Consider the following 26,298-nt stretch of genomic DNA (forward strand, 5'->3'; position numbering starts at 1 on the left):
TATCAATGAACAGATGAATTTATTTTAACACCATTGAGACACTGATAAGGGAAGTTGTTTGGTAGAAAGCTGTTACAATAACTGCTTCCCAGCTGAGTCTACAACCAACTTTGCCCAAATATAAGCCTGTTCCACAGCAATTTGTGACAAAGAGATGTTTAAAGAAACATCAATGCATCATGAAGATTCAGCAGCTTAACAACACAAAGACGTTAGCCCAAACAGTCAGTGTGAAATGTCTGGCTCTGTAATCTTTCATGACTTATGAATGTAGAAATATAAGAGGATACAGCAACTGTGAAAGCACAGCATCACAGCGCTAACACAGACAATTTAATCCACACACAATGAGCCATTCAAATCTCATTAGAGTGCAGCACAGTACTTTTGCTAACACTGAAAAATAGGGACTATTTTATCCTTTCCTTCCTTTTTTGCAGGGTTAGCAGGGTAAAGTAAGACCAAACAAGACAGGTCTTTGTAGCAACACTGATAATATGATTAAAAAAACTAACAGGCACACTAACAAGCGAACAATATTTTTGACAATGTTCAACCCTCTCCAGCTCTCCATGTAATGCAATTCTCTCAATGCAAAAATATGATATTCTGGGAAATATGCTTACTTGCTAGCCTGGCTCCATCAAAAGGAAACAAAATCTGCCATATTTTCCCGCAATTCCCTATTCCTTTAATAAACTTCCATTCCTGGTGATAGAGAGCAATCTTTAATTAAAGATGTTTATATTGAAGAGGAAAAGAAGTTAGATGGAAGAGGTGAGGTAAAAGGAGGCATGGCTTGGATCAAGAACTGAGGCCATCTTTAGAGACTGCTGGAGATGATTTAAAGCCAGGGCCAGATTAAAACAAGCCTGACAGCAAGCCTGACTTACAATTTTATACCTGATGGAAATGTATTTTCCAACTCACAGGTGTTTTTAATTTAAATAAACAACTCCTCAAATTAAAATAGAGATATTGTACAGTCTGACAAGGCAGAGATGTTCACAAGTCTTTTTTTGCAAGTCCAAGTCAAGTCTCAAGTCTTTGAGCTCAAGTCCAAGTCAAGTCTCAAGTCTTTGAGCTCAAGTCCAAGTCAAGTCTCAAGTCTCTGGCCATCTGATCTGTCCCTAACACTGTATTGTTAAATCTTATGAATTCAAAACATGTCCTGTAGCTCCATCCAGACAGTACACTATCAACATCAGCTGTAGGAGAACTTTATGAGTCCAGCGCGAGGGAGACCCGACTCAGAGGAGGAGAAGTTAGAGAGGCCAGCGTCTCCACGGCAGGTGACAGTGCGCACGGATCCGCTGCGCCACGCATGGATGAAATAATGAAATAGTAAATAGGACTACAGTAACAGAAATATGTGCAGAATTAAGACAGTCAAGACGGCCCAGTGTTTGGTGGACCGGGTACACCTTGTTCACTTTGAAAAGAAATTCAGAGGTTAGACTTGATTATTCATATATCTATGGATGGGAATATTTGTGCTGTAGCCTGAACTATTTTGCACTTCAGAATTTTAACCATGCACAAACAGGTGGAATAGTTTTTTTCTTCATATTTTTGCATTAATGTCACTAGGAAGCATACCAGTAGAAATATATATTCATATTTGTAAGTGGGGTATATATATAAGTAAGTGGGATTGTCTGGAATCTGGCAATATAATAACCAGTATGGTGGAATACACTGGCTAAGCAATTTACAAAAAATATCTGTGCTGACATAGTTTACATGAGAATACATTATAATTTTGTAGATCATGTAGAAATTATGCTACTTCATACGTACTCCACTACACCTCAGAGGGAAATGTTGTAATGTTTACTGCACTACATTTATCTGACAGCTTCTGCTTTATTGCTTCACGCTGGGCTTGTTTCTGCAACAGCTCATCGAGTATCGGATACAATTAAAACTATTGAGGAAATATTTTCCTTTTACATTGGTCCAGTATTAAACAAGATCAGTGCAGTCGGCAACGGTGAAACAAGCTATAATGTAAGTTAATAGAACGTCAATTATGGAAAGTATTTCTAAGGAGGTCGACCTTTCTGTTAAAGAGTAAGATCCTTTTTTAAAACATAAAAAGTCAGCGAAATTGCATTCGCTAAACCCACCAGACTCCATGTAAATAAACAGTAATTTTAGCATCGTAAAATGGGCATTCTAGAACATCTCTGAGCTCTGAGCAGTGCTTACTCTGGCTGTCTTGAGCCTATGCGTGTAGGGTGCACGACTATTTCATTCCAATTTCGGGTCTGTCAGTCACAGTGAAAACCGGGGACATTTCTGAGGACAGCTCCAGCCGGGGACAGGTCACCAAAACCGGGGACTGTCCCCGGAAACCGGGGACGTCTGTTCACCCTATATAAGATACAATGTGCCTGTTCCCAGCATTAGCACAACACTTAGCGATGGTTAGCTTGTTACCTGTGACGATAAATGCTAAATGTAACGTCTCTTTCACATTAGTGCGTGAGTGACTGACCTATCTGGGTGCGTTTTCAGATGCCTGATGAAGTCTGACGTTGTTGATCCGGCATCATTTATCTTGGTGCCACACACCTTGCAATGAGCTGTTCTCTTACTGCCACTGTTTACCAAGTTATTGAAAGCAAAACTAATGAGAAAAGACACAACTCCTGGAGGATTTGGTGTCGCCATCGGCAATGCATTTTTTGATATGTGAGTGCGCGCACATAGGCGCATGCGTTACGTTGCACATTATGGCAAAGGGCAGGGGACACACAGCTCGTCATACGTTTCCCCGTACATGCGCCAATAAAAGAAAATAGAAATACATGAATACATTTTGATTTAAAAAGCAATAATTGCATGGAAACAGGTTGCTGACGAGTCTCGAAGCTCGAGTCAAGTCTGAAGTCTTTTGGGTCGAGTCCCAGTCAAGTTGGAAGTCTTTTGGGTCGAGTCCGAGTCAAGTCTTAAGTCAGCTGTTTGTGCGACTTAAGTGCGACTCGAGTCCGAGTCTCAGACTCGAGTCCCCATCTCTGTGACAAGGTAAGGTTCACGTTTTGGTCAAATGGTATCAAGTACTTCTTACTTGAAGCAAAACAAAAGTTACGTCTTATGTATTCTTCACGTTCAGTGCTCACATATGCTGATGGTATATCAGTGTGTTCAGGGTAATCTACTTGTGTTTTTTTACACAATGCACAGGCTTATAACACTGTACATTCCCTCAATAAAGAGCCTGAGTGAGCTCACATACCACACACACACACACACACACACACACACACACACACACACACACACTTAACTATATGAGAAGGAGGGCAGAATAAGCACTGTGAGATTTATTTTTGATTCCTTTTTTATTACTATGTAAGTAGATACTTTTTGCTTATAAAGCAATAATACAGCAGGGTTCATTTTCTGTGTGTCTGCAGACGTGTACAAAGACCTCTATAAGTGCCGTGGATGCATACGCAATATTCTGTTTTTAGAAGGATGAGTGAGATTAGGCTGCTTTAGAAAACAGGGTTAGAAATAGTGATTGCTTGAGGCCCATAATGCTCCTGATGTTATTTAGTTCAAAAGGTGTCTGTTTTAACACTCATGTTGGCTGAAAATGTCCTCGTTGTTTGGGCATGCAATTACATTGCAATCACACACACACACACACACACACACACACACACACAGTTATTTCTGGTGAATTTATTTTCTTGATTATGTCTTTGATCTTTGTCTTTGATTTGTGTTAAAGCTATAGTACGTAGTTTCTGTCTCCCCCATGAGGAATTCTAAGTAATGACAACACCACTGTTGGCGCGTCCTCATGATACAAGCCTTCTGTAATCGCGCTTCCCCACCCTCGTCCTCCTTTTTTACAGTTACTAGTAGTAAGGAAGACACGGAGGATTAAAAACACGATGGACTCTTCAGAAGAGGTCATTATCTTTACTCCAGTTTCTGCGTGTGAAAGTCACCGGACGCCACAATCTTCTGAACATAGTCCTACTGAGAAATCCAGAGAGTTGTGTGGAGCTGATAGTCTTAATTAGCTTTGTAGCAACTCATTTGGTAATGGCTTGAATGTAACGGACGATCATTTATATCAAAAAGTTACACACTAAAGATTGAAGGTGTATGTTTCACTATCAAAGGAAAGATGATCAACAGAGACAAATTTGATCATTAGAGACAAAATATTCCCTCTCTGAGCCTGCTGTAGCACCTACCTGATATGTGTTGTCAAAGCTGTCATACATGAACCGTGTGATCAGAGACGTCTTTCCAACTGCAAGAGAAGAAAAAGACAGAATGCATTAAATGAAAGACAAGAGGCTTTGTCTTCCTCTTTACAGACACTCAATAAAGGTAACAGCAGGATTGGTGGTTATGGTTTCAGTCATGGCTGTCACTGCTGCCCAGGGAGCTCATTACGGTTTGTGGGGGTGACCAGGAGGTCAGCAGTGGCATCAGGTCCAGATGTAATTGCAATGCTGCTGCCGCTACTGGCATTATTTCTGTTCCCGAATCACGTAATTTTCAATTTTAATATATTCAATGGGGAGAACAGGGTGATGAGATGCAAAGATGCAAACTCATTGTTACTGAACTAAAGGAAACCTCAGGGAAAAGTCAACCATCTTTCCAGAAAAAAGACCAGAATTCAAGGGCTTCAACAGGTTTTGCAGACCATTACAGTTGTCTGTCATCTGCATAGCATTGAAACTGAATGCCACCTAGCCAACAAACTGATTAATTAAGTCTAATTAAATTACATCTGGTTGGTTTTAAAGGCCTGAAAATCATCTTCTTACTAGGAGTGATGTGGCTCTACACGAACACACATTTCTGTTAATGTTAACAGTTTTTCTTATTCACAATGAGAGAATTCTGTATTTCTTTTTTTGTCCATGTTTTTCTCAATGGTTTAAAGTGGACAGAGCTGAAAGGTAAAATGTGATGTCATGTACGTATTTCCATGCACTAATCACAGAGTGGCAACATTAGAATCAAAATGTGATGCAGCAGAAAGCTTCACAATGCTTGGGGAAATGTACATTAGGTTACTACTTAATCAATAAAAGAGCTAACTTAAGCTACTGAAAAGCTATTTAATTCAGAAAACTGAAAATTGTTATTGAGAAGAAGTAAACTAGTAATGCTACTAGTACTAGTAATGCCCAACACTGCTTGCAGTACACGTTGGATTTGGTGCCTTGACGCCGTCGGCACAGGTTGCTAATGTCAGGTACTTTTTAATTTGCCAGAAGCAGACATAGTGACAAATGCTGGTTCAACCTGTTAGCATAAAATCCAACCGGTTTAGCCTCATACACCGGACCGGACCAGCGAAACCGCAAATCATCCCAACTCTAGTCATCACTAAACGAAAACATAACATTTATGGTGTTTGGTGGTGTCAGAGCTAATTATGAAATGAAACTGAATTTAAAGGCAGGGTTGGTAACATTTTCCAATATACACTTTTTTTTTACATATTGTTTGAAATGGTCTTTATACCCCGACAGCAATAAATAACGTATGGGCTGTGAAAAAGGAGCAAAAAATATCTGTCATCTGTACCTGTTCTAATACAATGTCTCCTTGCCCCGCTGCGCGTCCTCTACCCCTCCCATGTACGAGCCTGAGTTAGTTTTTCATTGCCACTGGAGTTGCTGCAAGTCTACTGGAGAATGGAGGTGAAAACTCAGCAAAAGTTGCCACTGCTGCAGTTAATTGCAACCGCCCGCCCTGCTAAAAAGGCAAAGAAAAAGAAAGACTGAAGCTGAAAAAGAGGCAACTAAAAAGGCTGCAAATACAACTCGAGAAAAAACTAGAGTAAACATTGACATAGCTTTTCAGTGATTAGCGACAGCTGACTGTGGTTAAGCCAGCCGTCTCTTGGATCTTTGTAGTAAAATCAGCCGACGCTAAAACGATAGGCCTAGTGCACCCGTATACTGATAGTAATGGTAAATGCTCAGATCGAGGCATGGAGCTGACAGGAGCTAGCTACGAAGGTGAGGGAGTTAATTCAATAATGAATTAATCATTTTAGGAGCATAAGGTATGATATACCAGAATTAATCACTTCTGAAAGAAGGCTGTTGAGACATGGTTCACTCTTTGATAGATGGCGTATATGGTTTTCAGATTTTTATTTTATCCTTAGTAGTTTTGTTAATAAGGAGGACTGGAGCAAAGAAAATGGGGAAGCCAGCAAAAATCAATCACATCCTCTTCTTATATCCATTTAGCAGCAGAGCCAGTATCTTATATCAATAAAACTCCAGTGGAACAGATCCAAAGTGCTACAGTTAAGTCTAATCAGCCTGTAAACACTGGCCACGCCCTGGATGACTACCACTTTACTGACATTTCATCTTATTGAGTCTTGACTAATAGACCTAAGTCTACTCATCTACATATCCAACATGCAACATCGTTTTTGTGCAGCTCCATTCCAGAATGTTATTACATATTTGTGAAATTTCAATTAATTATCAATGTGAAAGAAATGTACTGTGAGTTTGAGTCCTCAAAATTTGCAAGCACAGGCACACTCAGTAAACATAATCTGTCTTTAATTCACAGTTCATCAAATGGGCACCCAAATACAACGGTTTACAGAAAGAGTTTTAATCAGGCAGATTAATTACATGTGTCTGTGCCCTCACTTGGTTTCCATATCTGCAAGACAGGATTTGATGCTCAGCTACTAATTATGCTAATGATCTCATGCTAATTCATCAATACATCATCTAGTTTACTTAGCTCCAGAGCTGTCCTACTTTAGACAGATACCTGCTATTTTATCTAGTTCTACTAACTGAGTCATGGTCTATTTGGAATTAAAACTCCATCATGACTCATCTACTAAAGTCCAATTCTGTATGTGGGACGGAGCTATAGTAGAAGTGGTACTCAGCGTTTAAAAAGTATAAAGGGTGGTACCTTTTGTTCAATCACTTAATGTAAGCCGCTAATACTAGCATGCCTGGCTAACTAGTTACGTACAGTGACCTAGTGATACTTCCAAGGCCAAGAGTTAGCATATCATTAGCTAACTACATTATTATGTATTATGATGACATAACCACTGTGCTCCTACTAACCACGGCGATATGACGGTATATACTGTGCAATGGTAGAAAAGTGTAACTGGATACTGTGACTATTCAGTTCAGTTTGCCTGGGGCATGCGCTCCAAGTTACAGGTTTTCAAATCACCACCTTCGACTCTAGGAAAGTTTTTCAAATATAAAAAGTCCATATCTGCCCCAATCACATTGCCAGCTGCCTGGTTACGTAATTTGGGCTGACATGAAGTGAAGTTGTAAATACAGAACAGGAGGCATCCCAACCTTTAAAAAATAAACTTGAACATATTGTTCCAATTTGTATTGAAGCTGAAGTTACATGATTACCAGACATTTGCACATTGAAAATCATCAATTGCAGCTCTACACATTGACAATATTGACTTTACAGTATGAGGTTTAGTTACTATTTTCCACCGTGAATATTTGTTCGGCACAGCAGGCCTTCACATCAGTGGTTATTATGACAGGCCACATTAGAATGGAGAGTCTGATCCAACGTCCTTGTTGCTGACTCATCCTCAGAGGAGGACACTAGGCAACATGAGACAGCACTCTCTGTGTCTCTCAGTCACTGCTGAAAGAAGAAAATCTGAAGAGACACCCACATTCCTTCCCCCAGAGAGGGAGACTAGCACAATTTGATTTCACTTGGATGTATGTATAAAACAGTATAATGATGCACACTGAATAACATAGCTAAGTACTACAGGGAAACATTAACATGCCCTTTAATGTCCTGATCCAACCTACAGTATTCTCAAAATCTGAGTGTAGTATTCCATTTTTTTTGTCAATATCTTAAGATATAACTCCAGGTCTGTTTGTGTGAATTTATTTACTGGGGTGAAAGCAAGAAGGTTAGTTACGCTCGTGGCTGCAATAATTTAGTGATTTTTCTGCTAGAAATGATTAGCAAGGCAGATTTTTGATTACATTTCAGAATTATCTCTGCATTTCTGAACATTTCCCCTTAATAAGCTTTATATCTTTTTGCCATTAACACTGAACACTATTTTAGAGATTATGATGGGATGCAAATGATAAGCTTTAGTCAGACATAAAAGTAAAATCTGAAGCAGCAGCAGAGATAACAGCAATAACCTCTTTTCATTTAGGTCGCAATAGAGGAGTGCATTGCACAGGGCATTGGGCCTTATTCAATTTCAAAGGGAAGGAAACATTAAACTACAGGAAGCTAAGATTCATGAGAAACAAGTGTTAAAATTGACTAATACCATCTTCTAATGAAATTCTTTGTACAAAAACAATGGCCTATAATCCACGAGTAAGTTTAGCGAGTACTCATCAAAAACATGAAAAGGGTAGATAAAAAAGGTTGACTGGTTTGGTAGTAAACTACATAATGGTACATATTCCCTTCGGTGTGAAAGCAATGATGCAACATTTATTGATAGCACCCAGTTTTGTGATTCCAGGCCATCTGTGCAAATGTCTGATCTGGACATTTAGGCTATTCAAACTAGCTTTTTCGTCAATGTCTGGCACCTATTGATTACCGTCACACTCTAATTAAAGTGTACAAGTTCCTCTTGTGCAAATGGCCCCCTTAATGACAGGAGTAAGCTGTCCACCATTCACAACATGTCTTCTGAAAACAGCAGACTAATTCACCCAAACCGCCTACATGTAGCGCTCATCAGCCAAGCTAACCTGCGCCTGTTAATAAAGACCCAGTGGGCTTATTTTAAGAACAGCTCATTCAAGTCCTGATCTGCTACTGGACTCAAAGGAGGAGCTCAAAATGAGTATGCTAATGTGCTCCTCTTTTGTTAACGTAATTATTAACTGTCTGTGGAGGGACGGGATGCTACATGGTTTGTTGTGATTTCTTGATAATGCCCTGATTAAGATCCCTGCCTTTAACAACACGATCCCTATTCAATTGTACCTGCTTTTGCTGCAAGACTTGTACTGTAGTGCTGGAACAGCATATCGTTCTATTTATATGGCTGTGGTAACTTTTCTGTGGTTTCTTCTATGGTTTCTTTTCTATTATGTAGCTGCAGTAGGGGTTAGAGAGGATGAATTCATGAGGTTACATAAGGCATTTAAATCTTTAACATCCTAGTGCAGCGATGTATGTGAACTCAACGACATTATATTCCATTAAGACCTGCAGTTAGAAGAAGTCCACATGCTGGCATGAAAAATAGACAGCACCATCTGATGGGCTCGTCTAATGTCAGTAGACATCAAGACTTGTACGACTAATATTGTTTTTGTTATATGCAAATGTAGTTGCATTGGAAAAAATAAAGTTTAATGCCCCATCATAGACTTCAACATGTTTAAAGGATTGCTCCAGCGATGTAGTATCGCGCAGACTGTATTGTATTGAGACAGATTGAGAACAATGCAGCACAGGCAAGGATATCCTGACGTTAATATAGGTCAAGCTCCAAAAACAGCAACATTGCAACTCATTGGCACCTTTTATTATATCTTATACACCTGTAAAATGCCTTCATCCTTAAAACTCCGTGGCCCCAGTTTACAGCACAGGTTTTCTGTCAAATATTTGAAGTCTCAAGCCTAAAGGCCTGCACACCCCAGGAATGAAAACAGCTACATTTCAGAGCAAAATCTATTAATTCCAATGGAATCTCGGCAATCAGAGGATCCACACAAGGATGCGAAATTAGCCTGCTTAAATGTTCCGCATGAGTTGAACTTTGGGGAATTTGACACGTAAATGTGTGCTGTTGACCAACAGCAAGCTGTCTTTGCAGTGCTGGACTTTTAGTGGAAGGAGAGCAGGAGAGCCGAATTTGCTAACTGACTGTTAGCAAACTTGTTAGCTCCCTCCTCAATTATTTCTCATAGAACTATATAAATACAATGTACTGTTCTTGAACTATTACCACACTTTATTAGCTATCAGTTATGCAGTCGTCTTATACAGCTTAATAAATAGTAACAGATAGGGCAAACCTGCATGGTGAGATTCCAATTATAGGCATGGTTTTAATGAAGTCTGTACTTGGTGTGATGCTTCAAAGACTTAGTGGAGTGAGTTAGCAACATGAGGGCCAATTAACGAAGAGGACTGAGCACCTGCTGCTGCACAACCTGCACTTTCACCAGCAGAGTTCTGCTGAGCACAGTCAGCAGACACCTCATCAAGGCATCCCTTAAGAGATCAAAATGAAATGTTACGGCATGTTAAAGGCCCTGCACAGTTGGGCTCACATTAGGCTCTGCCATTTGTGAACTATGCAACCATAAAATGAGTTAGTTAAGGAATCTCTCACCTCTACATCTACATAATCAGTGAAAAAAAAAAAAAACGTGTAACAAATATGCTAGAACAAAATTGATAAATGTCTACGAGATATCACAAGAACTGGAGATAATTGTTTTGAATGGATGTGATTGAAATAGAAAAACTCACACACTTAATGACAAAATCAAGACTTTTTTCAGACTTATCAGGACATGTGCAAATAGGATTTACAGGAGGGTCTAAAATAAACTTTAAATTAGAACTTTTTCCAATGGAAGTTTAAGAAGGGGACGTTTCTTTCCTTAAAGAATAGTCCTGCAATCTCTCACACACACACACACACTTCCCCTGTAAGTGCCGAGGTGCCCTTAAGCAAGGCACCGATCCCCAAAACTGCTCCAAGAGTTCAGTTCAATTTTATTTATATAACACGTTAAAAAACAACCATAGTTGACCAAAGTGCTTAACAAGCTCCAAAAATCAAAGAGATAATCTACACAAACAATACACAATATACAATACAAAATAACCAGCAGTAGAAAAAGGTCAAGATATCAAAGCTCAACTTGATTTGAAAGCCAATGCATAGTAATGGGTCTTAAGCAAGGCCTTGAACGTTTCAATGGTCCGAGCTGCTCTTACATGAATAGGTGGACTATTCCAGAGGTTTGGAGCAGCCAATGAAAAGGTTCGGTCACCTTTGTTTATCAACCTGGATCTGGGCACATGGAGGAGCATCTGATTGGACGACCTCAGTGCTCTGACAGGTGTATGGACATGTAAGAGATCCGATAAATAAGAAGGCAACAACCCATTTAAGATCTTGAAGACAATTAATACAATTTTAAATTCAATCCTGAAACAAACAGGAAGCCAGCGGAACGCAGCCAAAACCGGTGAAATGTGGTCGCGCTTTTTATTCCCAGTTAAAAGTCGAGCTGCTGTGTTCTGGACCAACTGTAACCAATGAAGGGATGACTGATCCAATCCAACATACAAAGAGTTACAGTAGTCTAAACGGGACGTAATAAATGCATGTATGACTCTTTCAAAGTCTTTGCGTAGCAGGTAAGGCTTGACCTTAGCCAAGAGTCTCAGTTGGAAGAAACTGGTTTTAACAACAGAACTAATCTGTTCGTCAAATTTAAAAGCACTGTCAAAAATCACACCCACATTCTTGGTAAAAGGTCGAACCTAAAGTACCAAGAGCATCTACACAGGCACTAAAATGTACAGCACGACCAAACGCAACCATTTCAGTCTTATTAAGATTGAGACAGAGACAATTCTGATCCAACCAAATTTTGAGATCACTCAAACAGTTCAACAAAGGCTGTATAGTGTCCTTCTCATTGTTTTTTTTTTACAGGCAAATAGATTTGTACATCGTCTGCAAAACAATGGAAAGAAATGTTATGTTTTTTTAAAATGGACCCTAAGGGCAGCATGTACAGAGAAAGGAGCATGGGTCTCAAAATGGAACCTTGGGGGATACCACAAGAAAGAGGGGCAGCAGATGAAGAGCAATTCCCAAGGTGGACAGCAAAACTCCTATCTGCCAAGTAGGATTCAAACCATTTTAGGGCTATGCCCTCTTAATGCCAACACTTTGTTTGAGCCGGGATAAGAGGATAGAGTGCTTGACAGTGTCAAAGGCAGCAGTCAAATCTAAGAGCACTAAAACAGAAGATTTTCCTGAGTCAACCGCTAAGAGAAGGTCGTTATAGACTCTTAGAAGGGCAATTTCAGTACTGTGGCGGGGCTTAAAACCAGACTGGAACTTTTCATAAATACTAAAGCCATCTAAAAATGATTGAAGTTGATTAAAAACAACCTTCTCCAAGACTTTAGATAAAAAGAGAAGTTTAGAAATAGGTCTAAAATTAGACAAAACTAAGGGATCCAGATTTTTTTGAGAGTGCTGTACCATGACCCTGCGCGACCCTCTGAATCACATGCGTGTGCTGCGTTTATGAAGAGTGGTACGCGTAAGATACACTTCAACTGACAATTCCATGTACTTTGTAGATTAACAAATAAGGCTCTCTCTTAAATAAACTTCCAAATACCACTTCTTGCTGAGCTCTATAAAGCTGATAACAAACTAAGTTGTCCATCCAGCCCTGCAGCTGTGTGCCAAGCAACCAGGTAAAACGCTGCTGGTCACCTGGCGGCAGGCTTCACGGAATACCCTTAAGGACTTGGCAGCCAATCAGAGCATGGCAGTTCTTTCCCTCCCACTCACAAGGAGATGGATAAAAATAAAACAGTATGTGTCATGCCTTGCCTTTGCACGACACCGGGATGAGAGCTGGGCACATTGGAGAGAGGTACATATCTAAAATTTATCAATGAGTGAAGAAACAGAGACAAGTAAGTGGTTATTCATGATTGTCCTTGCTGAGGAAGAGGAGCACAGAGACCTGGAGAAGATACAGAACAGTGGGAGAGATATGGACTCTTATATCTGTGTACTTGTTTATTCATAGTCACAGCAGCTGGCATACAGAACCCAACAGGAGAAAGCCAAACAGCAGTCGGCCTCCAAATGAATTTCCTTCAGTCTAAGTTAACGAATGACACACACATTAAAAAATCTAAATGAACTGCCACCCTTATGGCGTTTTTCCATTACATGGTACCTGCTCGACTCGACTTGACCCAGCCGCGGTGCCCCGTCCTCCTTTTTCCATTGCAGATTTTGTACCGCCTCATGCGTGAGGCAAGCATGGTTGGTCGTCATAGCGACACCGCAGGAAACTCCCGTGACCTAACGCGACACACACACAGAACGTGGAAGGTGTTGTTTTTTCTCAGCATGTGGCTGTTTGCCAGAAGAGAGACACACACACACACACACACACACACACACACACACACGTGGAAGGTGTGTGTTTGTGATTCTCAGCATGTGGCGGTTTGCCAGAAGACAAATTTAGTTTAATAAGAAGCTGGAGGCAGCAAAAATTACACCAATCCGTATGCCATTATTGGCGTGTTATCAAGACGCATACTCGCTTTTTAGCGTGTTCATCAACGCCGTTTGGCCTCCATTGACTTACATTACCTTGCGATTGCGTGTGAATTGACGCCGTAGAGAGTAGTATGAAAGGCCGAAATTCCGCGTGGGGAGGATGGGTCAAACACAGGACTTTCACCCAGGAGACAGGGGATCATGTCCCGCATGTCACGTCATCTAAACTCAACCATCGCTTTCTTCTTTTACTAAATCCAACCCCGTTCTTCTTTTCCTAAACCCAACCCGTCCACTGTATACAGCGCTCAAAATGCGTGCAGATAACAAAGTGAAAAAAGTGAAAAATAAAAAGTGCCGTGTATGTTTACGTCCGCTGTATACAGCGCAGACATACCCGCGGATAGCTCAAAATGCGTACAGATAACACGCCACTTGGCTTTAGCAAGTGAGCGTGTATGTTTACGCGACGTCATGATATTACGTTGGATTCATCATGTCATAGTATACTTCACCCAAAGCATCTTTGGAAGATGTTTATAACAATGCTACAACAAAAGTCTTAACATTGTTGGGTCCCAGGACCTACCTTCAATGAGAGAATAATTCAAGATCTTGCAATTTTTATAACAGCAAATCCCAAAACTGATCAACAATAATAGATAGATGTGAGGCTGCCTCAGGCAAACTGTGGGACCCAGCTTCATCCCCACATACCTATTTTAATGTGTGACAAACACATAACTGGTAACTGGTAAGAGTAACTTCTTTGCAGCTATACGTTTATGTGAATAAAATGTAGAATTATCCAGCATTGTCTGCATTTTGTCTGTCTAGAAGGAAACTATGACATCCTGCATCTTGCTTGTAACCTTTACGTTTCGTGACATTGTTAAAATAATGAAGCTCCATTGGCCAGGTATGTTAAGCCTAGCTCTATCCTGCATGGTTATGCATTGGTGGATCTGCTTTTTACCGTGCCATTATGTTAGGAATTAAGGCTATCACAATTTCAATTTTAAATCGAAATCGATCAAAATTAAGTCACAATCTTGAATATCGAATAAAAAAATGGAATCGTCAATACTGCCACGCCCCCATGTCACATCCGGTCGGCTTGTCAAGCGGAAAGAACAAACGTGTTGAAGTGCTGCGAGTCAGTCAACCTCCTGTAACTTAGCTAGAGCCAGTCAAAACTTACCATGGCAACTGCAGATGCTGGAGACCCATCGACAGAAGTTGAGCCCCCCTCCTCTTTCACTGAAGAGTGTGAAAGTGTGAAAGTATTTTGGATTTCCAGTGAGTTATGTTGACAACGTTTGCATTGTCGACAAAAAAGCCACAGTTTGCAAGCTCTGCTACGTGCCTGTACCATATTCTGTGTGTTTACCATTGCACATTAGCCTAGCAGCTAGCGGATATTCCTTCTGCTTATAGCTTTATCCCGACAAAACCGCACGGTTGAATTTCAGCCTGCATGCACGTTTTATAGCCTAAACAGAGCAGCTGATATTGGTTATATTAGAGAGAGCAACACGTTACCGGGCTGCTGTTCGCCGAGTCGCCCTCTCTGCTATCGGTCTGCTCAGCTGCTCTGCTGGCTCGATGGTGTTTTAAGCCCCCAACTAAGCCTTCCAGGCAGTGCTGCCTGGAAGACGATGTTGGGGGCTTCAAACACCAAACTCTGTGTGCTGCGAGGAGTCTGCCCCTGTCGGTAAACTTTTGACAAATTGTCAAGTTTCCAATTGACTGAAGATATGTTATTGTTATATTATGTTGTTAATAAAGGTTTTAAATTTGACAATGTAATGTGGTACATTGCGAACAAAGGTCAGATTTTATATTACATACAAGTCTAATCTAAAAATGGCATAGCAACCTGTGCTTTAAAAAAATGGAATTGAATCGAGGATTTGTAGAATCGTGACACCCCTACTAGGAATATATGAGTCAGTAATGCATGATGATGATTAAAAAAAAAAAGCAAAAAATACAATTAAGGTGATTTGTTAGCTAAATTCAGGCTGCGGTTAATAAAGTCAAGTTTTGTAATCATCTGTAGCTATGTTACAGCATATACAGTATAAAACACTGTTTTAAAGGCGTGTCAAGTTTAATAAAACACACACAGCTGTTATCACTTAATTTGTCTGATTAGACCTCTGCTCAGGACTGTGCTTGATTGACATGTCCCTGCACCTGTTAGGGCAGGAGAACCTCTATTTTTCTTGTTAGTACAGAAGGTTTGCTAATGTCACATAACTCCCAGCATAGCTCTGCTCACCCACAACGTTAGCCGAGGTCTAATCAGCCAGAATTAAAAACACCTGTGTTTGTGTACCAGTCATGTTACTGTATATGTCAGTTTAAAACAAGATAGAACCACCTTTATTACATTTAACATGAAAAATGGTCACTAACATGTTACTGTATATGTAACTTGTAATATGAGAGCTGGCTTCACAGACAAAAATAATTAAAAGACATTTACTCTGTTTTAGCCTAGACACCGGTCTCAACTTCAAATCACCAAAACACTTTTTTACTTGGATATAGCTTATCATAAGGACGTAACAAAGCTAACAGCAGTCTGGAGATATCTCAACAACTAGATGGACTGCCATGAAAACTTGTACAGACATTGATGGTTCCCAGGCTTTGGTATACCACTTGACTTTCTTCTAGTGCCACCATGAGGTTGACATTTGAGGTTTTTAGTGAAACAACTGTTGGATGGATAGTAGTGGTGTAACGGACCATAGTTGATCCGTGGTCCGTACGGATCAACACTCGCGGTTCGGAATGCATGTGAACCGTTGATTAATTGTAAAGTTTAACCATAATAGTGTGAAATCAATTATTACTGTCACTGTTACCTAAAGTAGGCCAATACATCTCTATGGAGGGTAGCCGTGAAAAGATACAGGCACACAATTAGAGTGTCAGTTGGTAGTTGAGTTACCCGAGAATAGGGGGCTGGGTACCAAACCACTATGCTAATATGGCCTAAACGACCGGTATCTACCGGACGGAATAGCAACGCAGATTTCGGTGCCTCATTTTGGTGCCTCATAAATGCCTGCGCTGCTTTCTGATGCTCCGAAACAGACGTAGAGGCAACAGAGGCATCGCTGCTTGTGGCGCTAGTTAACACTAACGTTACACTTAGCAGCAGGTAATATTAGCCTACCGTTAGCTAGTAGCTGGAGTAAACATGGTTAAAATGCTGACAGCTAAACGGCGGTCATGGACTGAAGAAATTTTGCAATATGAACCAAGACACATCCATTTACCAATTCCTCTGAATAATGTATGAACATGCTTTCAAACTCAACAATGGCTGAGTCTCCCGTGCACACATAAAGCACTCAGAAAGCCATTTCAGCCCTTATGCTGGGGCTGTCCAATGAAACATTTGATGTTACTAAAAGGAATAGTAACTAACACACACACACAGACACACACACACACACACACACAAATGCATACATTATACAGTAAAAGCACAATTACATACTCACCAAGGTGTGACACCAGCTTTCAAATATATGACTCTTGTGGTGTTTGTGATTGCCTTGGGAAAGGAGATAGAAGTCATATGTCTACTGTTTGAGGCCAGAGGGCTTGAGAGAGACCAAGTTGACGTTTTAATGTTTAAATTAGATTCCATTCTCACGGGGCAGAGGGCAGTTGGAGAAATTAAGACAGCATCCTCTGAGAAAAAGAAGACACTGCTTTCATTTCCAGTCTTACAATATGTCATACTTAGAATATTCGCAGAAATGCTTATGTTCTCAGTGTTGACTACAGCAGTGGGGTTGTCAAAGTAAATATATAAAACTGATTGAAAATATGCAGTGCATAAAAAAATCTGATTAGAGACATTACAAACAGGTGTTGAAAGTGTTCAATGCACACGTTGAATACGCTGTGCCAAGCTCTCGTCATCTACGGCCCCGGGGAAGAGAGCAGAGGTGCTATTTCACACAGCAAATGCTACATTTCTAATACATGTGATTGTTCTTTAGGTTAGGTTACAGTAGGTCACGATCCTGGTGGCTACCAACTCGGCTAACAATCTCCTGGGGGAAACCCTGTGATTAGTATTTCTACACTTTACAACTAGTGTAGTAAATATTAATCATAGGCTGAATTTGAGCATTAAATATTCAAATATATTTAGAATATTAAAAAATATTGACAGCTCTATTAATTATGACCAGTTAAGAAAAACACAAAATGAAAATTATTAATTTTAAGTGAATCAATTCAAGCCTATAACAAAATATAGTTGTGATATTTGTATGGAGCAGTCACGATGGGCCCAGCAAAGAGATGCTGCCCCAAGGCTGATCTCACGCTATGAAATTGTAGCTTGTTTACCTTTGGATCTTTGTTCCGCAGCAGAAACAGAACTAGCACTGTAACCATCGGATTTGGGATCAAAGCTTGCCTTTGCTCCAAGGCTAAAATACCCCACAGCTACAGGGATGTGTGGGACAAAGTACTCATCTAAACAGGCATCAACATCTAAAGAATCATTCAGCTTCCAGGAAGAAAAGAAATAGACAAAAGACTTAAACAGGGCTGGGAGATGACTTCCTGTCCATCGAAGGACGCTGACAGGATAAGCAGTAAAAAAAAGTCTGAATCTTTGTCTGATTAAAAAGAATAAAATCTAATGTAACACCACAAAAATAGCCATCACTAAATACACTGACATCATGAGAGGTCCTACAATGCTGCAGTCCCACGGCATCCCTGCCACCGGTTTCTCTGCAAGTTGTCTGGTAGTGATTCATTTCTTTGTCCACTGAGTGAGATAAAACACTCCCTACTATGGTAAACTCAAGTGATGAATGTTCAGCTTCCCTTCACTCCATAAATCCCAGCAGGACCTTCTGCATGGTACTCACAATGGAATCTCAATGAGACAATATATTCTTACAGTCACATCTACGGCACTGAACAGAGCACATTCAAAACATTAACTAATATCATCTTGACACAACTCATCAATAAATAAAAACACCAGTAAACATCCATTTCAAGACTACAGCAGGCTGGATGCAGGCTAAAGCAGCCCCGTGATGAGGCCTCATCTGGGGAGCTGGGGAAAGGTTAAACACTGACGGAGACCTGCTGAACTCAGTGAAGTGTCACATCCCATGCTGGGTAAATGACAGCCTTCCTGCACAAGAGGGATTTTATTCACAGAGCCGTTCTATTTGAGCAAGGGGGATTATGTCTAAGTGGTATTCCCTCTCTCTCTCTCTCTCTCTCTCCTTCGAAAGAGCTCACATTAAGCAAGAGCCCAATCTATTTCTAAGACACACAATTTAGAGAGAATGCTCTGCAGCTGAGAGTATGAGATGCTGTTCCTGAAGTTTTTCCTCTAACAAGCAGGGTAAGAAGTTACATATGTAATAAGACCAGTACCCACTTTTAAACTATATTATTCTTGCTCTTTGTAAAACTGTGTCATCAGATATTGCTTCCAAAATCTTTTCAGTAGCACACAAGAGGGTGGAACTGAATCAGACAGTTTCTCTACATCACTGCATGGGCAGCAGACAGATTTGAAATCCTATTTTATTGTGGGCAGCGTGTATAACTGAGGCTATGCTCTCCCGTGGGCCTTTGGGAACACGCTCACTCAGCTGTGCAGCATATGTATAGCGCTACCTTCTCTCTGCTTGGTATTCCTTGGCTGCAGACCAGTTCATGCATAATTGAAATCTCCTCTTAATAAGTAAGAAAATGTTAAGTTTTATTATAAAAAAGTACTTACAGTGATCAATATTATTTTTAGGCCCGTAAATGTTTCTGAAAATCTTCAAGGATGTGCTTTATATGCACTGTGAAATGTGTCGCAACAGAAATATGCACTTTAGCAGATGAGGATTAAGGTTCTCATCTTGTCCCAAATGAAGTGCAACAGTATGGTTTTTATGTAGGAATTCTGTACAGAAGTTGAAACAAGGCTAATAGTCCACAGCAATGCTAGCTTCTCTATGAGGCTGTACTTGCTTCGAGCTAAATGAAAACGTCAGCACGCTAACATGTTCAAAATGACAACGCTTTTTAAGCCTTCTGTGGCAAGTCATCCAGTGGAGATTTACCCACAGGTACTGGCGCCATTCGTCTGCATGTATGGCAGTACACAGACAATCAGCAAACTTTCCCTTATGTTACAAGTTAGCTTGGTTGTCAGAGTGCTGAAAGCCTCAGGAGCAGTTAGACAAAGTAGGTTTCCCATATATCAATATTTTGCTGATTAAAAAAAAATTAAAACAGCACCATATAATGGTCGATTGCCGTCAAGTTTGGCACAGATGCTAAACTGGCCATGAGGAACAACTTTTTTCAAGTTTCGGGGCAATCGGAATAATTGTTGCCAAGATAACGCAACTTCCTGTTTAGACAGGAAGTTCCTATTACTTGCGCATTTTTTCAACTATCAAAATTCTTTGGATAACTTTTCGTCATGAGGGTCAACAGATACTACCTGCAAAGATTCAAGAAGATTGAAATCACGACCTAGGACAAGTTCGAAAGAATGTTAAACACATGAAAAATGCATAAATTGAAAATGTCCACCTTCTGGTTGGGCGGAGCTAAAGAAGGTAAATTGGAAATATGGCTGCAATGATTAGAGCAATATGGGTATTAAATCTGGTGAAGATCGGAGCAACTATGTCTAAGTTAAGGCCTTCCAGGCATTAGGGGGCGCTATGGAGCCAGTCGCTGTACAGTCTCGCAGAGCTCCCAGGTGTTCATGTGGGCGCCAATTTTTGTGAGTTTTCGTATATACTGAGGCCGCCAAAAATGTGTCCAAGGGCTAAAACTAATTAGGGGGCGCTATAGAGCAACCATACCACTCCCAAGCCTAAATGTGAATTCAGATTAAAGAGTTTACTATTCTGCACATGGCTGCAAAATCTTGAGAGTTTCGTGCATCCTAAAGTCCTCAAACAAGTGTTGGTAAAATGAAGATTTTAGCACGAAAACCAAGATTTCGGAAATTATAGAATGTTGTAATTTTTTCTAAAAATAGCCTAGACTTGAAGATGAGACCTATGTTCCCTCAAAATTTGGTATATTAACTTATTACTTTTTTCCAAATTAAGGTGCACGTTAGGGGGCGCTATGGAGCCCCCTGGCAACACCCGAGAACTTTGTAATTTTCACCAGTTGTGACGTGTGCAAATTTTTGTGAGTTTTCGTGCATTCTAACCCCCTCATAAATGCAACGAAGGGCTCGGAAAAATAATAATCCTTACAAAAACAATAGGTGCCTCACACTTTCGTGCTCGGGCCCTAATAAGACTATAATTTACAAATTAATATCATGCTGTATTAAAGACTTGAAACTAGCGATTGAGACTATAAACTCATTATGAAAATGTTAATTAAGGTAATAAATCAAGTGAGAAATAGGGTAATTTTCTCATAGACTTCTATAGAAACAGACTTCTTTTTGTAACCAGGTGAGTCGCCCCCTGCTGGACATGAGATAGAATGCAGGATTAAGACACTTCCGCATTGGCTTCACTTTTCAGACCATTCGTCTATTATTTTTTTTACGTTAGTATATCATTTGTGTATTTAGTCATAAACCAAAGTACTGGACAAAGTTTTGACCTGATGATGATGCTAGATGAAAATTCAGAGGATCGCCAACGCTATTCAAATTCATCAGTGGATGACTGAAGTCACTAGGATTCATCTTCTGGGAACCGTGAAAGACTTTACAAAATGTGGTACCGAACCATTCAGTAGATGTTAAGATTAGGGCTGTCAGCGTTAACACGTTAATCGTGATGCGATTAAGGGCCGACCTGACGCGATTAATTTTTTTTAATCGCATGCCAGTAGGGTTGGGCGGTAATACGGTATACCACCGGGTCTACAAATAGCAACGGTATCAGTTTCAATACCGTCATTAAATAAAATGCAATGCACTTATATAGGAGACAAGGATTAAATATTAAATTGTGGTGACCCACAAGTAAGACTGAAAGAGACATTCACCAAGGTACTGTACCTTTAAGGGAGGTGTTATGATATACGAGGTCCGGGGCTGAATTATGTCAAACAACGACGGTGGTGAAAATGCTGTTGTTGCGGCGGCGGCAGCCGCTGCTAGCAGCACAGCTAATGTCGGTGCTATCTACGCGGCCACCATCAAGTTACCGGACTTTTGGCAGCACAACGCACGGCCGTGGTTTCAGCACATCGAGGCCCAGTTCCAGCTGAGAGGAATAACACGGGACGTTACAGAGTATTTCCACGTGGTATTGGCCTTAGATGCCTCAATAACAGCCAGGGCTGTGGCACTGTTAGAGGCTCCTCCGCTAACGGCGAGTACGACGCACTCAAAACGTTCCTGTTGGACCTCTTTGAGCTGTGGGAGCTGGAGAAAGCAGACTGCCTGCTGTCCCTGAACGGCCTTGGCGACAGCAAGCTGTCCGAGTTAACGGAGAGGCGGATCCCTCATTCCTCTTCGCCCACATTTTCCTGCGGCAGCTTCCAGCACCCGTGCGCCCCGCACTGGCCTGCTCCCCCCTCTCTTCCTCCAGAGACTATCAGGCGCTGGCTGTGGAGGCAGACAGGATTTTCCTCACCAACCGGCAGCAGTTTGTCCATGCGCTGCTGCCCCCCCAGCACACGTCTATGCCACTTGCACTCCACAAAATATAATTTATGAAATTATGTGTGGTTGTAAGTTATGTTATGTTATTATTATTGTTTCAGCATTAGTGTTAGTGGTATTCAGTTTCTGAACGGTGCACAAGCCAACAGTTTGGCCGTCTGAGCCTTACGTCATCATTTTTAAATTAGTCACGGTAATACCATATATTGGTAAAATAGGGAGGAGGTTTGACAGTATCAAAATTTGATACCGCCCAACCCTACATGCCGGCATTTATTAATTTATTATATTTATTTGTGTCTAGCCTAACAGGCTACTATTTTGACCCTTTGCAGCACCATTACTTATCATCAAGCTGTGATACTTCCTGCTGGAGAAAGACAGCAGCAACACAGTTCTGAATGGAGCTTTTTATTTTCCAAAACTCCCAGACGGCTCGTAGATAAGTCGAAAGCCATATGCACGTTGTGTAAAGCCGAATTAAAATATCACGAAGCACGTCCAGCTTGAGCTACCAGCTACGGAGCGAAGCATAGTAGTACAGTTAACGTGATGCTAGACCACCGGCCCTCGCAGCAGCGGTGGCTGGAGCGAGCAGCTGCAGCAGCGGGCGATCACGGGGGGACATCCTCAGCGGTGAAACGCGAACGGGGGCTGGAGTATAACCTAGCTAGGTGGAAAGCTAACGCTAGCCGGCCACCTGTTCCATCAATCCTGCTTGCAAGTGTCCGCTCATTAGACAAAAACTGGACTACATCCAACTTCAACAAAACTGGGCTGTGTTAACACGGACTGGTGCAGAAATGAGCTGCTCATTAACCGCTGATCACTAGACGGCAGTGAGGAATCAACATTATTTAGGAGTTACTAAACACTAGATTGACTCTGGTAAGGATAGGGATTTTTAGTTTTTTAGTTAGGTACTTGGAAGAATTGTGCAATAATGACAGATTCACACATTTTTCTTTTGTTTACAGTAAATAAATAATTACAAATCTTAAAATCAAGTTCATAAAGTCACTTTCTTTGCATTCATTTGATTCCCAATCAAGATACACTGGTAAAAATAGCTTTTGATTGTTAATATGTACTTAAAAACTGTTCGGAAATGCAAAATAATAGAATTTTAATCGTGATAAAATATGTGATTCATCGCGATTAACTATAGAACTTCAGCGATTAATCGCAATTAAAAAAATGTATCGTTTGACAGCCCTAGTTAAGATATTCCACAGGATATGTGAAAACTATGACCTGCTTATGACGCTAAAGGAAAAGTCAGGGAATAACCAGAGACATTAGGATTCATCTTCTCCTAATGTCTCCATCTTCTTCTTCTTGCTATCCATGTAGTAACTACCCTCGGTCGACATAGTGTCTCACGTATGATCTACTTGCTCTTTGCTTAGACCTTTAAATAATTGTGCTTTTTCTACTACAGTATACTTTTGGGTTGGAGTTTTTACACGCTTGCTGTCATGCCACGCCACGAGCTCTGGATTCATACAGCCACCTCCCACTCCCCTCAACCTTGCCAACCGAACCAACTTACTCTGTGTCCATAAGATTAATTAAATCTTGTTGCATCTTCAACTTCTGAGTCTGCGTCTGAGTGCAGATGAACTGAAAACCTAACAACCACGTGGTTTACCAGTTTCAAGTAAACACAACATTTAATCCTGTCTGTTTTGTTTTTCCGACAACAGCAGTGACCATAGTGCTAGTTTGAGTCTTTTCGCTCATAGCTTTAGCGGCAGACTGTTGTACGTCCCGCTGTTGGAATTCTCTACCGTAATGAGGCACCGAAATCCGCGTTGCTATTCCGTCCGGCAGATAGCGGTCACCGGTGCCATATTAGCACCGGATTTTAACATGCGCCATTAACGTGAACAGAAAATTGCGCTGCCTGTATGTTTTCACGGCAAACGAGTGTCTGGACCAAAGTGGTGGAGTGACTGAGTGGCCTTGCCATCCCTAAATGGCATGCCTTAAGCATGGCCAAAAACAGGTACTATAAAGACTGTTTAATATATATAAATGCCTAGTGTGCCAGGCTTAAAAAAACAAAAAAAACACACACATACTCCAAGACGTGTTCTTGCCTCAAAGCCATGGATGGAAAGACTAGCCTGGCACGTTGCTGGGATTGATGCCTTATGATCAATTACACACATTAGTGGGCAGCTGAGCTGATCAATAGCAGATCAAAGCTGTCAGGGAGTCGTTTCCCCTAATCCATCAGAGAAGAACAACACTTGCCGGGAACACGCAACATGATGTGAAATGAAAGAGATGACCAGTTATCTTTAGACACAGCTAGATTATCAAATGTTACAGCAGCAGAGCTGCTGCACAGGGAATGTAGGCTGGACTTCAATCTTCAAGTCAATATCGACAGCCTTTCTTTAATCCCTCATTCAAGGAAAATCCTTCAAGCTGAAGGTCTGGTAACTCTATTTTACTCCACAGCTTGTTGGCTGTGTCATGGGATTCAGTTTAAGTGGAATATGATGATGATGATGATGGGACAGCCAGACCCCTAAAAGAACAGATATTATGAAGGTAGAATTGAGATTCAAACCTGTACGTATTTAGCGGTAGCATCCTTTCACTTAATGAAACGTTCCTCATTTCTGAAGGGGAGCTGATGAGGAGAGAGAGCTTACCAGTCATCCCTGTGACCTGCCCCACTCTGCTCCACCCTTCACCTGAGGCTCTCTACACAGCATTGCATGCTCTGGCACAGAACAAGGACAGATTTAGTTTGAAATCTTTTTCAGGATATTGTGGTTTTGGGGTCTTCTAGAACTGAATTTACCAAACCCCATGGAAATTATGTTGCAATGTGTTGTTTCATGGGTGTGGCATCATATTATCCTGGTTCGTTTTCCACACAGCACCAAACCAAGCTCATGTGTGGTACTGCAGCAGTGAAAACATGTATCTGCTCGACTGCTCAAAATTACGTTCAAGCATGCACTTCAAACCCTTGTGTTTTCTTCCCATCGACCATGCACCTGTTGTCCTCCCGGGTCAAAATTGACCCAGTCCGTTTTGCCAGTTTATGAAGCATTTATAAAGCATGAAGTATAAATCACCCAGTTCTGTGTTACATCTTCTTAGCCAACTTCTTTCCAACCTATTTCCACTAGTTTTACACTTATGTTTTAATATATGGTCAAAAAAACTCACTTATATAAAATGATACCTAATTTCTGAGTCAGCTGAAATTATGAATTATTTTGACTAAATAGTGCCCCATTACACCACCGGGTCAAAATTGAAGACCACAAATGCTATAAAGTTAAATAAAACACTCAAAATTCAATGAAAGTAGTGCTCATTAATTTTACTTGCGAAGAGCGTCATTGGGAACCATCCATGTTATTTTTGGTTCCTTTCCAACAATTCAACACATTATGAAATAGTGTTACTGTTGGACTGGCAGCTTTTTTTTACATTTGTGTGCAATATAAAAAAAATGTACATCACAATGTTAAAAAAAAGATAAATATTGATGACTACTTGATGGACTGTGTTATAATTAAATTATTATTTTGTCATTTTTCTAAGCTGTTGCACAGAGTTTGAAGTAGCTGGAACAGAAAAGACAAAACCATTTAAACTCAACACATTTTATCTCCAACCTCCTCTAATTCACATCAGAAAGATCTTATCATTGGATATTTGTCTCAGTTTCTGTTAGGAAATACAGATTACAATTATTGCAAACACATTATCTAAACATCATGCTCTGGAAGCAGTTTTTAAGACGTCAGTTTAAAATGAAACTTGCCTATACTGAGCCAAACCTATTACCAGTTGACATTACATTAGGTGTGGAACGGTACACAGAAGTCACGGTTCAGTTCAGACATCACGGTTCGGTACAATGGAGGGAAAAGCAAAACAAAAATGCAGAAGGCAATTTTTTTTATTGTGCATGTCTCAGGCTGTCCACTGAGCTAGCTGTAACAGCTTCAAGTGTATAAAGTAAACAATAAGTAGGGGAGAGCCGGGACAGTTGAAACACTTTTTAATTAAACCTAATTTACAAAGCGATCATATCACACTGAAAGCTAATATTTTGTCACTAGCAACCTACACCTGTCATCTGTCAAATACAGTTGCATTTTCAGCTTTGAACAAAACCGTTCAGGAATTATTACAGCAAAAGTGGGACGTGCGTAATGTTTCATTTGTCCCTACTGGCCGGGACAATTGAAACAGCATGGGGGGGACGGATGAAACATACAGTTTAAGCCATTTAAACTTCCCACAACTTCAATATTTTACTACATATCATGAATGGTACTCCCAAAAGGTGTTTTTT

At 40.6% G+C, this 26,298-nt stretch overlaps 1 protein-coding gene across 1 annotated transcript in view; it reads right to left on the reverse strand.

Moving 5' to 3' along the window:
* Nucleotides 1-26,298, reverse strand: part of rab6ba (RAB6B, member RAS oncogene family a) — a 64,212-nt gene that overhangs the window by 29,012 nt on the left and 8,902 nt on the right. Inside the window, exon 2 of the mRNA XM_078259880.1 lies at nt 4,218-4,276. Coding sequence (XP_078116006.1) covers nt 4,218-4,276 — 59 coding nt within the window. The remainder of the gene's footprint in view (nt 1-4,217; nt 4,277-26,298) is intronic.

This window comes from Sander vitreus, chromosome 9 (genome assembly GCF_031162955.1).
Source record: "Sander vitreus isolate 19-12246 chromosome 9, sanVit1, whole genome shotgun sequence".
Lineage (NCBI taxonomy): Eukaryota > Metazoa > Chordata > Actinopteri > Perciformes > Percidae > Sander > Sander vitreus.